Source organism: Oncorhynchus kisutch, linkage group LG16 (assembly GCF_002021735.2).
Source record: "Oncorhynchus kisutch isolate 150728-3 linkage group LG16, Okis_V2, whole genome shotgun sequence".
NCBI lineage: Eukaryota > Metazoa > Chordata > Actinopteri > Salmoniformes > Salmonidae > Oncorhynchus > Oncorhynchus kisutch.
In genome coordinates this window covers 33,865,520-33,884,512 of record NC_034189.2, presented here as the reverse complement: position 1 = coordinate 33,884,512, position 18,993 = coordinate 33,865,520, and the positions used below count along the sequence as shown (strand labels likewise).

General features: G+C 42.9%; 1 protein-coding gene across 1 annotated transcript; it reads right to left on the bottom strand.

Annotated features, from left to right (window-relative positions):
- Positions 1 to 10,108: 10,108 nt before the first annotated feature.
- rpl34 (ribosomal protein L34) lies at positions 10,109 to 15,506 on the bottom strand. Its single transcript, XM_020504443.2, has 5 exons — positions 15,444 to 15,506; positions 14,865 to 14,937; positions 14,495 to 14,594; positions 11,736 to 11,839; positions 10,109 to 10,235 (listed from the first exon to the last, which is right to left on the bottom strand). The coding sequence occupies exons 2-5, from the start codon at positions 14,927 to 14,929 to the stop codon at positions 10,151 to 10,153; spliced, it is 354 nt and encodes a 117-aa protein (XP_020360032.1). The 5' UTR covers positions 14,930 to 14,937; positions 15,444 to 15,506; the 3' UTR covers positions 10,109 to 10,150.
- Between the last annotated feature and the right edge of the window lie 3,487 nt (positions 15,507 to 18,993).

Genomic DNA, 18,993 nt, shown 5'->3' with positions numbered 1-18,993 from the left:
ACACTGGTAGTTTGTGAGAAGGCAAGCCACAGCCCAGATGCAGTTGATGCTTCCCATCAGTGACTTGGGGATCTCTGACTGAAACAGCTTGTTCAGTTTAATTCTGCCAATTCATCTCTCAATGTGGACTCTATAAGATGAGCAACCTCTTGCGTTTTGATGGACAAAGGGTGGACGGTAGACCTTGTCTGGCACACAGTCATCAATCATGAACCCGTCTGCTATCACTGCCATGTCTTCAGTGAGCAAGTCAAACAGCCTGATTATTTTTTTTTGAATATCTCTTTGTTGCTGATGGAGCCCGCATACAATTCTGACTACAGTAACTGCTCCATGTGGTGCTATGGGGCTTTCAATGTGCAGTGGGACTTGTAATGACTGTGTAGAGGGAGACTGGCTGGCTGCTGGCATTTCAACTCGGTACAGTCAATAATGACTTGGGTGCCTGGATACCTACTGAGCTCCTTCGGCAACACATCACGGACAAACTGAATTGGTCCACACAGACAGCGTTGTGAAGAAGGCGCAGTAGCGCCTCTTCAACCACAGGAGGCTTTAGAAATTTGTCTTGTCACCAAAAGCACTCACACACTTCTACAGATGCACAATCGAGAGCATCTTGTCGGGCTGTATCACCGCCTGGTACAGCAACTGCTCCGCCCACAACCGTAAGGCTCTCCAGAGGGTAGTGAGGTCTGCACAACGCATCACCGTGGGCAAACTACCTGCCCTCCAGGACACTGTTAGATTTGCGTCAATTATCCTGGTATCAGGATAAATAATGACAATGAGTCACCGATTGTATACTATGTATTTTTTATTAGCTAAGTGGTAAAAGCAATTTTCGTCTATACGGGCTCTCTGTCCCACCTCGCAGGGCAAACAGAGAACTGACTTGTTCCTGACAAAGATATTATAATATACCCTGATGACAGTAGTAGTTCCTGCTTCCGAGCCGGCCTGTCAGAGTAGAGACTGGGCGTGGTTTAAACTCACCCAGCCTATCGTTGATTGTTGTCGTACGAGCTGGTACCAGCCCCCGGGCGCTCCAGTTGATAGATGTAACTTGCTGTGTCAAGTATCTATGCGCTCATTCCCTAGATACCATTATCACATATCTGGTTTCTGTTATTGTTAAGTTTGAGTTCTAACAAAAACAGTCTGGGGTTTGCTACACTACGTTCTGTATGTGTCCGTTTTTATGTTATTCTGTATTTTTCCATCATGAGAAAGGCCCATGGCCCTGAAACTGTTAACAATGTTTCAAGTCAGCTATGTTGCATAACACCTACATACATCCACACAAGCCAACAGCAGATAATATTCAATCACATATATGGTAACGGGCAATAGTGCATAACACAGAATCCTCATAACACCTACACCACCCGATGTCACAGGAAGGCCATAAAGATCATCAAGGACATCAACCACCTGAGCCACTGCCTGTTCACCCCGCTATCATCCAGAAGGCGAGGTCAGTACAGGTGCATCAAAGCAGGGACCAAGAGACTGAAAAACAGCTTCTATCTCAAGGCCATCAGACTGTTAAACAGCCACCACTAACATTGAGTGGCTGCTGCCAACATACTGACTCAACTCCAGCTCACTTTAATATTGGAAATTGATGGAAATTTGATTTGACATCCATAAAGAGACAGACCCCAGCAGAATGTAAAGGTAGTTGGCCCATGTGACAGTAGGCTATAGCTTTTAGCTAATGTGAAAAGTAACGTTGGTAAGACAATACAGTTAATCAGAAACGGGAGAACTTACTGAGTAGGTACATGGAAGTGTCACCTCATTTCTCAGCTTGGCTCTCTGCTCATGTGACACGGACAATATCGGCAGTTAACGGTTCGATGAGAGACCAAAAAGCCATCAGATGGTCATGTTAGCACTAACGTTAGCTATGTACTGGTAGCTAACGTTTGCTAGCTAAAGAGACAAAAGAAGACGCAGAACACAATCGAATTACAAAAATCATTAACTGAACAGATAAACACGATTTCAAAAATGGCTGACAGAAATACTAGGGAGAGACGGGGATGGTGGTTGGAAGAGTGCCTTTGGTTGAAATTGAAAAGTGTCATGGTAGCTTTTGATAAAGCATAACATAAAGACAAAGCAGCCGCATTGTAAGTGGGATGCACTGTTGAGCGCTACATCCCGAGGGGTTCGTGCTAATTGTACGGAGATTGTGACAGCCGGTTAAATGGCGTCCCTTGAGAAGGCAAGAACAAGATGTATGTCAGGAGAAGTGCAGTATTATAATAAGGAGGCGTATACTTGGAATACAGAGGAGGAATGGAGGGAAAAAGAGAGACACAGGAGGTCTAAGAGTGAGGAAGACGTGAGCTTGTTGGTTAAAAATGGGGGGGGGAGATGGTTTGTTAAAGAAGAATGGTAGAAAGTGTAAGCAGAGTGAGCTGAAGACAGGAGGAGAAAAGGAAGTGAATGAGGGCGAAGTATCAGAGGTGGTAGGTGTGGTGAAGTTCTCAGAGCCCAAGGCTTGCACCGAGGGTCAGGATAAAGATGAGTCACAGAAGTGAAGTATTTGGAAAAGTGGAACCTTGTCTTTTGTCTGATCCATTTGTGGTTTCAGCTTGGGTGAAAACAGAGTTGGGTGCTTTGGAATCGGTGAAGTGGTCTTGTGATAATTGTTTGTGTAACTGTTGGTCAGAGGGAGAAGGTGCTCTGCGTTAAACAAATGGGGGCAAGAAATGTGAATTGTTTCACTCTCAAGAAAAAGGTGCCATTGAAAGGAGTGATTTACTGGGGTAGCAGTAAATGTAAAAGTTGACCAACTGAAGGGAAAGAATCCAGGTGTTTGATGCTCGTCGTTTGGTGCGACGCAGACAGGTTGGCGAGAGTGGTGAAACAAGTCATTTTCTGTTCTTTTGAGTTTTGATGTTGAGTCTTTGCCCAACAAAGTGATGTTAGGATAGATAAGTTATCCTGTACGAGCTTTTGTGCCGAATACATTACGTTGTTACAGGTGTCAAGCTTATGGGCATGTGGCAGCAGTGTGTAGGAGGGAGGCTCTTAGGTGTGAGAAGTGTGCTGAAGAGCATGAGACAAAGGAATGTGTAGCATCGGGGAAAGTAGTGGTATGTGTTAATTTTAGGGGTGCCTATATGGGGCTGGGGATCAGAAATGTCCCGTGCAAGAGAGGCAGGTTGAGGTTTCCAGGGTTCGAGTAGTGCAGAAGTTGTCATATGCTGAGGCAGTGTAGAAAGTAGAGGAAGATGAGTCAAGGGGGAGGTATCCTGAAAGGAGTGGTGTGAGTAGTAGATCTGTACCAGTACAAAGGGATAGGCCAACAAGTGATGCATGTTTCAGAAAGATTGAATTTCAAGCATTTATAGCTATGGTTATCAACTGTACTACAGGGTTGGAGCGTAAAGTCGCAGAAAATTGAGGTTGTGGTGGCAGCTGCAGAGAGGTATTTGGGTTTGCGAGACTTGACATCAGAAGAGTTACAGGGTGTGTTAAGTGTGGTGATGTCCCATCCTTTCAGGTTGTTGGCATGAGGTAGGACTAAATATATTTAAATAGGGGAGTAGGGTGGTGATATTTTTTATTTTTTTGTTTAGTGTTGTGTTAGATGGTAGGGTATTTGTTTATGTATTTCAAGCAAGGTATAAGGAAGTTATACTCCAGTCTAGTAGGTGGCGGTAATGCAACATATTGGATGCCAACTGCCTTTAAAACTCAGCGAAGAGGAAAAATACTATGACGGAAGCAAATGTAAGTAATTATGTCATAACGAATCATGCATAAACCATGTACAGTTGAGAGGAATATGTTAGTTAATGTAAAGACAAACGATTATGTATTTTTCGTTTGTCATAAGGCTAATTTACAAAAATCGCTGACTAGTTAACATTAGCCAACTAGCTGGCTAACTTTATGATGTTGTGACATCAGTTTGAAATTGTAATTCTGGTTGTTTAATGTTTTAGGGACTCGTGAAACAACCAGCAAACCAAGCTGTCTTGTGAAACATTGGATGTAAAGAATCTAGCTAGCTAGCTAGCTAGCTAAAGCATTTACTGCAAATTGATTGTACAATTTTGTAAGCTTGCCTTGCTGATATTTGCCATGTAATCCATCTGAAGTAACATAGCAAGCTAACTATTTTGTTGCTTATTGTGCAGTGGAGGATTAAAATACCTGTATGCCTATGGATGTGTAGCTAGCTATGTAGGCGATCTGTGTATTGACCCTAAAACGTTTGGTATATTAGTTCAGAACCTAGCTAGCCAATTGTATCAACTTCATTCATGACGCCTATGGATTGAGTAGAATATAATAGAACGTTGTGCCAAGGATGCTAGTCGAATATACATGTAGTTATTACCATACATGATATCCCGACATTGTAGCCTGTACATTTGATATATTCACTGATCATGTACTCTACTTTGGCAAATAAAGGTGCAGTTCAGGTATGAATTTCTGTGAGATTCTTTTTCAGTCATATCCAAAACCAGGAGTGTCAAACTCCATTCTTTGAATGATGCTTTGTCTGCATGTATGTATTACAATTATAGGTTTCAACAGTGTTTACCAATCCTGGTCTTGGGACATCAATGGTTACACATTGTAACTATGCAATAGACTAGAAACATTTAACTAGTTGAGAGAGTAGGTTATTCTGGATAGGGCATGTACTTTTGGCCGTCATTGAAAATAAGAATTTGTTCTTAACTGACTTGCCTGGTTAAATAAAGGTAAAATAAAATAAATAAAAATCTTTGTCATTCATAAATAGAATTTAAAAAAACTACACTTCCTATGCATCATGTAAATACTGTAAAACCGGTTCATCTCAATCTAATTTCCTTCATCTGCATTGATCTGATACACAGGATAGGTGTTGTATTTCATCACATGAGGAACTTCATTATCCAAGGGTTATAAATACATAATCCATGCATTATAAATATAATTGTAATATATTATAAATACAAGTTCAATCTGTATTTCAATGCACATCTGGTGTGCATTATAAAAACAGAGTGTAACGATGTGCGCTGGGGGTCGGGAAGCAAGTTCAGGGAGTGAGTGTTTTAATACATAAAACACAAACCACGCACAGACATGACACTGAAACAGAAACAATAAGGCCTGGGGAACCAAAGGGAGTGACATATATATATATATAGGGAAGATAATCAGGGAGGTGATGGAGTCCAGGTGAGTCTGATGACGTGCAGGTGTGCGCAACGATGGTGACAGGTGTGTGCCATAACGAGCAGACTGGTGACCTAGAGGCCGGAGAGGGAGCACAGTGACACAGAGGAAGAAAGAGGAGGTGGCAAGAAGAGGTGTAAAAGACAAAGGGTAAGAACAGGAGCAGGGAAGATGGCATATGGTTATTGAATCACAGTGCTACCCTAATATTCTCTCAGTTCATCACAATTACATAAGTGTCTTGTGGTGTCTCCTAATCAGCCTTGAGCTCCCAGTCGGCCCGAAGGTTATTTTAAGAGCATGGCAATGACGGGACTGGGGTTGGCATCCTCTCTCACATCAAAACATACCTGCAGACGAGAGACAGATGGCTTTTAATTTTTGTTTTATTCTAACACCGTCAGTCATCATAATCATGAGGTGAAATGCAAAACTGAACTTGGATCATTAAATCTGGGACTACTACTACAACTATCTTTAATTCAATATAAAGCACCTCTTTAATAATACTTCCTGTTGACCCAACCAAGTGACCTCTCACCTCTGATAATGCTGTCCCCCCTATGTAGCCAGTACAGATGCGGGAGGGGTTCATCGACACAGCTGATATAACCTAGATGATTTAGGGAGAAGGAGAGAGATTGTTATTGAGAAAACAAGGTAGTTAAAGACAGTTTTCAACAGGAATCTGTGTGACCTCACCTGGAGTCCACACTGAGTGGATGCAGAGTACTTTATGCTGAAAAACATGCACAGACACGACTTAAAATAGCCTGTTTTGTTTTTGTGCCGACATCGCACCCTTACCTAAACAGCACCCTCACCTGAGAAGTAGAAATCAAAGGGAGATAAACTGGGAATTGAATAAATGCAGTTGACATTGGTAAGTAAATGGAAGAATACTGTTATTGCAATGTGGATGGCTTATAAATATCCTTTGGTTGTGCATAGTGTAGTCTATAATGTTGTCAGGGAACAGCACCCTCTTCTAAGAAGTAGGAGGTGAAGATGTCCCGCACACGGATTGCCTCTCCTGCTGCATTGTTGGACCCCATCCTTCAAACGTCCTGCAGAGCAGCAGACTTCTCCTCTGGCACACGGCGGCCAGCTGCAGATCCCCTCCTGGTCCTCGTGTCCATCCTCATGAAGTTATGCAGGATACAGGTAGCACTGGTCACCCAACCTTGCAGTGCCCTACACGGTAACTAGGCAATCATTTTGTAGGTATCTCCAGTTACAAGGTATCCGTCTTCCATATTCCGACAATGTCATTATTAAACTTTTACATCACCAGGTCATTGTGGATTATTAAAGTATAATATCCCTTATAGCAAATCATGATAACATTGGATAGATAGATAGATGCATGTGCACACAAGTGCATGTGACAATAGCAAGATCATATCAAGGATAGCATCACAAATTAATACATAAATACCACTTGACACTTGATGATGAGTTGATCATTTGAATCAGCTGTGTAGTGCTAAGGCAAAAACATAAATGTGCACCCCTTTGAGTCCCCAGGACCAGGACTGAGAACCACTGCTATTTATTGGGACCTCTTAATCTGCAGACAGGCTTTCACAGCTCTCTGTATGTGAGGTCAGAAAACCTCACAAGAAGCAGACTTAATTATACTTAAATTAGACCGCACTGAATATTATGTTACTATTAATCTCCGTCCTCACTTCTAGGGACTGGAACTACAGAAAAGTACCTGTCCTATCCAGAATAACCTACTCTCTCACTTTGACAGTTGGCGCAGCCATCCTTTCACCCTCCTCCATGGCTGTTAGCTAGCTACCTACAAATGCATTTGGAGTTTTTTTTTGTCATAGAGATAGCTAGCTAATATGAAGTTAGGTTGCTGGTGATATTTAATTCACTTAGCTTGTTATCTATACACTATGTAAAGTTGGCTAGATAGCCAGCTAGCTACGTTAGCAGCTCATTTGAGTTAGCCTGCACTATAGCTAGTTAGCTAATAATACATCGGGAGTTTGATACTCCTGGTATTGGATATGACTGAAAAAGAATGTCTCACAGACATTCATACTGGAACTGCAACTTTATTTGCCAAGGTACAGAACATGATCAGTGAATATATTCAATGTACAGGCTACAATGTGGGAAACTCATACTTGGTAATAACTACATGTACAGTTGAAGTCAGAAGTTTACATACACATTAGCCAAATACTCAATTAAACTAAATTTTTCACAATTCCTGACATTTAATCCTAGTAAGAATTCCCTGTTTTAGGTCAGTTAGGATCACCACTTTATTTTAAGAATGTGAAATGTCAGAATTTCAGTCGAGAGTGATTTATTTCCGCTTTTATTCCTTTCATCACATTCCCAGTGGGTCAAAAGTGTACATACTAATTGAGTGTATTTGGTAGCATTGCCTTTAAATTGTTTTACTTGGGTCAAACGTTTCGGGTAGCCTTCCACAAGCTTCTCACAATAAGTTGGGTGAATTTTAGCCCATTCCTCCTGACAGAGCTGTTGTAACTGAGTCAGGATTGTAAAGGCCTCTTTGCTCGCACACGCTTTTTCAGTTCTGCCCACAAATGTTCTATAGGATTGAGGTCAGGGCCACTCCAATACCTTGACTTTGTTGTCCTTAAGCCATTTTGCCACAACTTTGGAAGTATGCTTGGGGTCATTGTCCATTTGGAAGACCCATTTGCGACCAAGCTTTAACTTCCTGACTGATGTCTTGAGATGTTGCTTTAATATATCCACTTCATTTTCCCACCTCATGATGCCATCTATTTTGTGAAGTGCACCAGTCCTTCCTGCAGCAAAGCACCCCCACAACATGATGCTGCCTCCCCTGTGCTTCACGGTTGGGATGCTGTCCTTTGGCTTGCAAGCCTCCCCTTTTTCCTCCAAACATAACAATGTTCATATTGCCAAACAGTTCTATTTTTGTTTCATCAGGAAGTTAAAGCTTGGTCGCAAATGGGTCTTCCAAATGGACAATGACCCCAAGCATACTTCCAAAGTTGTGGCAAAATGGCTTAAGGACAACAAAGTCAAGGTATTGGAGTGGCCATCACAAAGCTCTGACCTCAATCCTAAAGAACATTTGTGGGAAGAACTGAAAAAGCGTGTGCGAGCAAGGCCTACAAACCTGACTCAGTTACACCAGCTTTGTCAGGAGGAATGGGCCAAAATTCACCCAACTTATTGTGAGAAGCTTGTGGAAGGCTACCCAAAACGTTATATCCAAGTTAAACAATTTAAAGGCAATGCTACCAAATACTAATTGAGTGTATGTAAACTTCTGACCCACTAGAAATGTGATGAAAGGAACAAAAGCTGAAATAATTCGCTCTATTATTCTGACATTTCACATTCTTAAAATAAAGTGACCTAAGACAGGGAATTTTTTATAGGATTTAATGCATTTGGCTAAGGTGTATCTAAACTTCAACTGTATATCACATTGCTCCATACTGGTCTTTAGGAGTTTGACTGACAGGGGGGATGAAGGAGTGGTTATATCTGTTCAGCTTACACTGAGGAACCCTGTTACATCTGGCTGAGGGGAGAAGCTGAAACTTTGGGTGGTGTACATAGGAGGGGTCTGACATTTTCTTGACCCATCTCATGATTGTTTGTTCATAAACACAGTCCGCAGTGATGAGTGCTACCTCACACCCATCACCTGCCAAGGCAGCAGCTACTCCTCCTGAGGTTTGGTGAAATTAAGGCAGTTATACAATTTTTGAAAACACAATATATTCATTACAGAATTCACAAGTGTGTGCCCTCGGGCCTATACTCCACTACCACACATCTACAACTCAAAATCCATGTGTACGTGTATGCATTGTGTGTATGTTGCTTTACAGTCCCAGCTGTTCCATAACATGTATTTTTACCTGCTTCTACTGCTTGCATGTTACCTGATGTGGAATAGTTCCATTTAGTCATGGCTCTGTTGTATTGTGCGCTTCCCATAGTCTGTTCTGGACTTGGGGACTGTGGGGTATGCATGGGTGTCTGGTACCTTCATCTTGTCAACACCTCTTACAAAAACAAGATTACCATCTTTGATAGTTTCATATTTGTTAATATTGCTAGACCTCATTACTGGTTTATCATCCACCTCAGTATATTTGATGGATTCCTAGCCAAAGCATAAGTGGCCGAGATACCTTTCTGTCCATTGATGTAGTCGCAAAGCTCTAAAATATGTTCACAGACCGATTATCTGGGGGAATTTTCTAGATACCTGTGGGTAGCCAGAGTATACCAAAAACACAGGATAATTGGAAAAATACACTACCAGCTTGATAGCAGCTGCAGCCGCTGATCATTAAATATTCTTCCAACCCAATTTGTCACTCCCATGTGACACTCGTCCTTCAACCGTCAGTGCAGACTGAATGATCACCGGCGCATTTTTTTTTTACAGGACTTATTTCAAAACTGGTCTGTTTGGAGTGTTGACAGGTTTACATTGTATTGGCCAACAAAGAATATCTATGCATACATAAAAATAAACTCACCTTCAGAATTTCAAAATGCAAGCACATGCTGCATGCTAATATTTCATGTCAACTGCCTGAGAATCTAGAGTAAAAATACAAAATTCCTGGATGTAATGTCAACACTTTCTGAAAATCCATATGTCAATAATCAGTAGCCCACGCAGTCTTCAAACTCATTCAAAACTACAAAATGACACAGGGGCCGATAGGTAAAACTTAAAGAGCAGTGATACTAGCAAGAGCAGTATGCAGGTACTCTTTCCCCTCTTATTCAATAGTTACCACGCACCTGCAAAAAAGAGCCCAGATGTGAGAGTTCCTTTCGAATTACATTGAGAAACAATGAAATTAAACGTCAAATTTAGAAATACTATGGCCAGTTATACAAACATGTCAGGACACTGGACTTGAATGACTTTTATTGTAGCAGTACAAATACACAATTACTTAGATTTCTGACTCTGTGCCTGTGCCTTAAGAACCTTGACAACGATCTTCTGTTCCTCAATCAGGAAAGCTCGCTTGATCCTGTGGTAGACAGAAGGGTGAACGTTAGTTGATCAGGTAACAGTTCGGGCATTGTTTGCTTGATACAAATTATGACCAAATATCAATAAATGTAAAGCAAAATCTAATGAATCATGTCACAAAGACCAATGCTTTCAATGTAGATTGTAGAAACACAACCCCTTTAGGTATACGTTTCTTCATAATATTTTTTGTTTGTTGAATTTGTTACTACTATAGCCCAAAGAAACGCAATTCATAAATTGCAAAGACAGTCTAAATCAATCACAAAACATGGTTTAGAAGGGTCTACATCTAGGAGACTAAGAAAGCGTAGGAGATGTATATATATATATTCTTTTTAAAACACGTTTTTACCCCCTTTCGGGTAGGCACAAAACGACCTTCATACTTCCATACATAAAAATACAAAAATCGGTACTGGTGACCTTCAGACGAGTCCTGTGACACTTGGAGGTTGTAGAGCAAACGGAGAAACACCATTGTGTTTGAAAAACTCCCCTTTCCACTGTGGGTCAAACCAGTCTGACGCTACAGACGCTTTCGCGAGAAGCCTAAGTTTCGGGACGTCTCATGGTCTGACAAACACTGCTCTCTGCCACCTTAAAGTGCGACACTAGTGGATTGAAAATCACCCAATGCAAAAAAATAACTGATCTCAAGCTTACACTGAGATTTTGATTGGGATTTTTTTGTTTGTTATTTAACTTAGATTGATGTTCCGGTGCATCAATCATCTCTAGGGGGTTTAGGATGGGAATGAAACTACAGCTGGTGCCTTGAATGTAATAACACCTTACTGGCATAGTCCAATATCCAAGTAAACCGAGCCAGAACGGCCCAAGGGGCAGGAGCCCTATATCTGTATCGTGAGGCAGCTTGGTAGCCGCCTCAGTAATAAATGTTTCATGATTCATATTGGAGTAATCAACTCGGTGGGCTTGTGGTTAGTGTACATGCTGAGAGGAGGGTTCGATTCCATGTAGAGTTGTATCAAATACTAAAAATGGGACTCTGCTTGACTCTCAGCATTTAGGGCATCCTGGCCATTTGCTCTTAAGAGCAATGAAACATTTATTACTGAGGCGGCTACGGCCCCATGCAGAAAAAAAACCTAGCCACATCATGTAGCTCTGAATAGGCATATAAGTAGTTCAATCAACTATCACTAAATCAAAACCAATTTTATTTGTCACATACACATGGTTAGCAGATGTTAATGCGAGTGTAGTGAAATGCTTGTATTCTGGGTGGAGATATTGCCCATTTATCGAACCGTTTCAGATCTACACTTGTGTCTAGGGGTTGTTTCCAGAGAGTATGAGAAAAAGGTGCAAACAAAATGTACTCCTTTATTCTGGCCAAAACACCAATGCAATGCCATTGAATGAAGTAGTTTAATTGAAAACCATTTTGGGTTGAATCAAACCGCACGTCATCCAATATAAACAACACTTAGACATTTTCTACAAAGGCGGTGTTGGGGATACGCTTTCTTACCGGTCGCGCACACACTTGGCACACATGGCTCCACCGTAGGCTCTGCTGACGTGCTTCTTGGTTTTTGAGAGCCTCATCAGGACCTGGGGTCTCACCGCCCGGATCTTTAAGACAAAGAAATGCTTGAGCACACACAACACACAAACCTGAACCCAGGGTTATATTCAGGAGTAACCAGTGTTGCACAGTATACCGAAACTTTGGTAATTCAACCTGAAACTGTTCGGTACTAGAGTGTATTCCTCTTAGTACTTCTGTCAAATGTGTCTCATGTATTCTACTGATTGAGTGAGGATCAAGTCCACCAGCGCAGTCGATGTCCCCTTAGCACAAAAGCACCATACCTGCTCCACTTACTCATTGCTAACTCTAGCCTGTCCTGAGGAACCAATGCACTCACTGGGAATTTGGGCTGTGTCACCACTTATGTTGCACAGAAATTAACACGCTTGAATGATATAACACGGCCTGAACAAATGTTGAAAATGTAAATTACTGTTCACAAAACAATGTCCCATTACAGGCTCAAACACTTTACAATGCAAGATAACAGCAGCTTCCAGCTTTGTGCACCAACTTACCTTACTAGTAAACAGCTGAAGATAACATCAACTCACTTCCCTAGTACCTTGTTTGCGATAAACCATTTCAAAGCTGATTGTAAACCAAAAACGATTAATTCACTTAATCTCCCAGACAAGATCTTTGCTCGAGACTCAAACTGAGTGTGTGTGGGAATAAAGATAGATCTTAAAGAGAAAGTGTACACTTTAACAAAAGAGATTGTTTTTATGCAAGTGTTGAAGTACAATAAAATAAGTTGAAGGGATAGATACATCTGTAGCCCCATGAAATAAGCCAAAACAAGCTAAAGTCAATGCACACCTGTTGAATATGCATGCACTTGTACTGTAAATTGATTTCCCCAGTTAAGACTACATTTAACATTCAAATAACTGATTACAATACCATCATGTTACATAGTTATATTTGTAAAAAAAAAAAAGAAGTAAAATTGACTGCATGTATTGAGTAGCTTGGATGAATAAAGTGCCCAGAGTAAACTGCCTGCTACTCTGTCCCAGATGGTAATATATGCATATTAGTAGTAGTATTGGATAGAAAACACGGAAGTTTCTAAAACTGGTTGAATGATGTCTGAGTATAACAGAACTCATATGGCAGGTGAAAACCTGAGACAAATTCAACCAGGAAGTGGGAAATCTGATGTTTGTAGTTTCATTTAAGAGATTGCCTATCCAATGTGTCTATGGCACCAGATTGCACTTCCCAAGGCTTCCAGCAGATGTCAGTCTTTAGAGAGTTGTTTGAGGCTTCTATTGTGGAAGGGTGTCGAAAAACAGCTGTTTCAACAAGTGGACTAGGCCGAGGCCAATCAGTTGTTTACTGCGCGGTCACGCCGTTCCTTCTTTTTCCTCTTTAATGAATACGCTATTGTCCGGTTGGAATATTATTGAAGATTTATTATAAAAAAGACCCCAAGGATCGATTGTAAACATCCTTTGACATGTTTCTACTTTTCTATTTCTGCTTTTTGTGATCCCTCTTTGGTTGGAAAATGGCTGAATGCTGTCTGTGACTAGTTGCTAACCTAACAATGTGTTCTGCTTTCGCTGAAAAGCCTTTTTTGAAGTCGGACACTGTGGTTGGATTAACGAGAAGTGTGTCTTTAAAATGGTGTAAAATACTTGCATGTGTAACAGATGTATATGTACTCTCCATACGTTGTGTTTTCTCAAAATAAATCACTTCGGTCAGTGGTCCCAGTTGAGCATTTATTTATGTTGTTAAATGGGAAACAGCACGTTAGTTGTGCAGGGCTTAACGGTATTGATGGCAAAATCCCTTACATCACATTTTCATACTGGGAAGACCTGACGTTCGCGATCTCCCCCTATTCATGCTACCAGGAGCTCCCTGAGAATTCCACTTGTGCAGAATGCGAAACCTAGGCTTCTGGCGCGCATCAGCAACCACAGTACTTCTTGAAGCCGGGTCTCCGATCCCTCCACGTGATGTCCGGCGAAGACAAGAAGACGAGTCACGGCACCAGTGTAACCCTCGCCCATACCCTGGCGCGAACTAGGTACCCTCTGCACACATCAACAACAGTCACCCACGAAGCATCGTTACCCATCGCTCCACAAAAGCCGTGGCCCTCTGCAAGGGGAACCACTACTTCCAAGGTCTCAGAGCAAGTGACGTCACCGATTGAAATGCTATTTAGCGCACACCACCGCTGACTAGCTAGCTGTTTCACATCCGTTACATATGGTCAAGGAATTTTAATTATGAGATTTGTCGTTTTGAATATGGCTCCCTGCAATTTCACTGGCCTTTGGAGAGGTGGGACGCTAAGCGCCCCGAACGATCCCAGAGGGGTTAATGCATGCAAAAACCAAACATTTCACATGCAATGAAATTGAACTCAAGATCGGTCTGGGTCAAGTGCCATTTTGGCATTCGACGTAAGTGCTTTCACCCTCCTTAGGGCACATTCAAACCAATGTGTAAAAAAGACAGGTTAAGTGGAAGCAGTGCGTTGGGGGTGGCTAATATTGTGTTGTGCTCAGCCTGAAAAGTTGTGATGTATTATCAAATAATTTCTCTCCACCCAACCACACTGACATGCATTTTCATCTGAGGTACTTTTATGCACAGTTCAGACACAGAATTTATAGCGAGTCGAACTGAATAGAAATTAAGAGTGGGCTGGCACAGTTAAGAGCTTTACTTACTCCGCGCAGTCTACCAGGGCAGATTCCGCATGCGGACTTGGGGGCCTTGCCCACCTTCTTGGTGTACAGGTACACAATGCGGTTACCAGGAGTCCGGGACCTGCAAGCAGGGTCATACACAATGCAAAGTTGTCCACAATATTTAGAAAGGGATAAAAACATCAGTTGTTCCTACTTCCTATTTAAAAGCAATAGCTACAGCTAGGTATAATCATGCAAACCAGTACAACTTACTAGGAACAACCAATTAGTTTAGGCCATGAGAAATGCCAGGCAATGTAATAACTAACAATGACAAAGAAGCTAAAGAAATGGCGTAGCAGACAAGGGAATTGCAATGCAATTAGTAGATAAAGATCATGTTACTTACAGCCTAGTTTTGTTGGAGGCAGTGTTGTAGGACAACCTACGACGGTAAGTCAAGCGCTGGACCATGTTGATACCTGTAAATACATAACAGATTGCAGGACATTAGAATACATTGTTCACCGATTGATTTGCTACACAACTAGATAGCTAAATAACGAACTAGTTAGCTAGCTTGGGGACTGCGGATGGAGTCAACATTACTGATCAATGCTACTAGCAAAAATGCTTAATACCCAAAAAACGAATCAATAAAGAAAGAACATTTTATTTGCATGTATACACCCTGCCTTGGCAATTTCAACAAGACTACCTCCGGTAGTAAAACCACTTAAATGGTAATGCGTTTTGGTACCAAAATTGACATCTCTGCTTTGGGCTAAACGTTACTGAAGGCATGATACTAAGAAACGACAAGACAGTACTAGGATAAGAAGAAATCATTAAATACTTTCAATAATGTGTTTACGGTTTCTAACACTGTGGAAATATGGTATTTGAAATACTTTTTGTCATATTATAACAACAGATTACAGCAGATTATTTTGACATAAAATGTGCGAAGAAATGTCGGCCTCCATACCTGCTATTACCGTTACCGGAAGAGGAAGAACCAAAGAAGTTGCTCTGAAATGTAAGGTTTTCTCACCACCGGATATTTCCTCAACTTCTTATAATATGCTGCCACCTAGTGACGATTGTGTGACCTCCCGTTGAGACGCCCACAACATTGATTTTAGATGACTGAAACGATTATAATTAAAAGTTCCATGTAGCCAGTTATTTAACTTGTGGTGTAGTATTATCTAAAATAAGGACGCGCGACAACGAGGTTCTAGCTCCAGCCTTTTTATTAACCTAACCCTCGCATGTCCTACATAGGCACGGTTACCCCCAAGGGACATCCTACTACAGTGGCCCGCCATCCAACTATCAAATCAAATCGAAATTTTGTGGTCACATACACATGGTTGGCAGATGTTAACGCGAGTGTAGTAAAACGCTTGTGCTTCTAGTTCCGACAGTGCAGTAATATCTAACAAGTAATGAACCATTTCACAACAACTACCTAATACACACAAATGTAAAGGGATGGCTGTCTCTGTATTAGTGATGGCTATTTAACAGTCTGATGGCCTTGAGACAGAAGCTGTTTTTCAGTCTCTCGGTCCCCGCTTTGATGCACCTGTACTGACCTCGTCTTCTGAATTGTAGTGTAACAGTATAACTTTAGTCTGTCCCCTCGCCCCTGAACGGGCAGTGGCTCGGGTGGTTGTTGTCCTTGATGATCTTCTTGGCCTTCCTCTGACATCGGGTGTTTTAGGTGTCCTGGAGGGCAGGTAGTTTGCCCCCGGTGATGTTGTGCAGACCACACCACCCTGTGGAGAGCCTTGCGGTTGTGGGCGGTTCAGTTGCCGTACCAGGCGGCGATACAGCCCGACAGGATGTGCAGATATAAAAGGGGGGTTCTAGGTGACAAGACAAATTTCTTCAGCCTCCTGAGGTTGAAGAGGCGCTTGCTGCGCCTTCTTCACTACACTGTCTGTGTGGGTGGACCATTTCAGTTTGTTCGTGATATGTTCGCAGAGGAACTTAAAACTTTGCACCTTCTCCAATACTGTTCCATTGATGTGGATGGGGGGGTGCTCCCTCTGCTGTTTCCTGAAGTCCACGATCATCCCCTTTGTTTTGTTGACGTTGAGCGAGAGGTTGTTTTCCTGACACCACACTCTGAGTGCCCTCATCTCCTCCCTTGTAGTTGTTGGTATTCAAGCCTATAAGCTATAAAGGGATAGTTTCCTCAAAATACAAATCAACAAGATTTCCCCACTTCCGTTGGCTCACCAAGGCAGTTTTTTTGTCGGGGTTACATTCCATCAGGCCCATCCCTCAGCTGTATACCAAAACATGTGTAAGCGGTCATTTTGCTGAAAAACTAATCCTAGACTGTAGCTTTCATTCTTGTTTTATTGTATATTAATATTATTATTATTATTATTTATTTTTTGATAAGTTTATAAAACGGTCATCAATAGTTCACTGTGCAAAATAGTGATGCAAATGTGCATACTATGTAGGCTACTGGAGAGTTGCCAAATTTATGTTTCAATTTTGTAATTCAGTCATTTTGTTGTTGTTTACCAACCATAGATGCTCAAATAAGACAGCATGGAGTAGCTAAAGTGATAAATCCCTGCGACAAACAAATGCATGTTTTGGCACAAGGCCACATCTATAACAAACACTCAAACATTTTGAGGATAGTGACACATGATGCCTGCCACAAGAGTCAATTTCACATATACAGTGCCTTCAGAAAGTATTCACACCCCTTGACAGCCTGCATTTAAAATGTATTAATTTCAGAGTTTTGTCACTGGCTTATACACAAAACACCATAATGTTAAAGTGGAAATATGTTTTTAGAAATTGTACAAATTCATAAAGATTTTAAGCTGAAATGTCTTGAGTCAATAAGTATTCAACCCCATTTTTATGGCATGCCAACTGTCACGGTCGTCCTCCTCTTCATCTGAAGAGGAGAGGCGAGAAGGATCGGAGGACCAAAATGCGGCGTGGTATGTGTTCATCGTTAATTTTAATAAAGAAAACACTGAACACTGAAACACACTATACAAAAACAATAAACAAAATAACGACCGCGACGCTAATGAGAACTGTGCTGACACAAGCAATCCACATAGACAATCACCCACAAACAAACAGTGCAACCCAGGCTACCTAAGTATGATTCTCAATCAGAGACAACTAATGACACCTGCCTCTGATTGAGAACCATGCTAGGCCGAAACATAGAAATCCCCAAATCATAGAAAAACAAACAGACTGCCCACCCCAACTCACGCCCTGACCATACTAAATAATGACAAAAACAACAGAAATAAAGGTCAGAACGTGACAGTACCCCCCCCCCCCCCCTCCCAAAGGTGCGGACTCCGGCCGCAAAACCTTAACCTATAGGGGAGGGTCTGGGTGGGCGTCTGTCCGCGGTGGCGGCTGTGGCGCGGGACGTGGACCCCACTTCACCATAGTCTTAGTCCGCCTCATTGTCCGCCTCCGTGGCTTCCTAACCACGGCGACCCTTCTAAATGACCCCACTGGACAGAGGGGCAGCTCGGGTCAGAGGGGCAGCTCAGGACAGAGGGGCAGCTCGGGACAGAGGGACGGAAGCTCTGGCAGCTCGGGACAGAGGGGCTCTGGCGCCTGTGGGCTGAGGGGCGGAAGTTCTGGCAGCGCCGGACAGGCGGGAGACTCTGGCAGCGCTGGACTGATGGGCTCTGGCGCCTCTGGAGCGGGAGACTCTGGCAGCGCTGGACAGGCGGGAGACTCTGGCAGTGCCGGACAGGCGGGAACACCTGTAGGGAGGAGACAGAGAGACAGCCTGGTGCGTGGGGCTGCCACAGGACCCACCAGGCTGGGGAGACCTCCAGGAGGCTTGGTGTTAGGAGGAGGCACCTGAAGGACCGGGTTGGGGGGAGCACTGGAGCTCTGGTGCTGGATCACAGCCCAGGCTGGATCACTGCTCTAGCTCGGACCCTCCAGAGTGCAGGCACAGATTGAACCGGGCTGTGGGTAAGCACGGGAGATCTAGTGCCTACTTACTCGAACCTCTCCCTTAGGCTCCACTCCCACATTTGCCTGGCACGAGCGGAGTGCAGGCATTGGATGCACTCCACCCTCCCAGCGCCCCGGAGACACAGTACGCAGAGCCGGCGCAGGATATCCTGGACCAAAACTGTGTACCGGTGACCAGACACGCTGAGCAGGCACCATACGCTCTGGCTCGATGCCCACACTCGCATGACACTCTCGGGGGGCTGCCCTATAGCGCACTGGGCTATGGGCACGTACCGCATAACACGGTGCCTGACCAGTAACTCGCTGCTTATAATAAGCACGAGGAGTGAGCTCAGGTCTGCTACCTGGCTTAGCCCCACACCTCGTGTGCCCCCCCCCCCAAAAAATTGGGGGCTGCCTCTCGTACCTGTCGCGCTGCCGTGCTGCCTCCTCATATCGCCGCTGCTCAGATTTCGCTGCCTCCAGCTCTGGGGCGGCGATATACCCCAGCCTGTGCCCAGGGTGTCACACCCTGACCATAGTTTGCTTTGTAT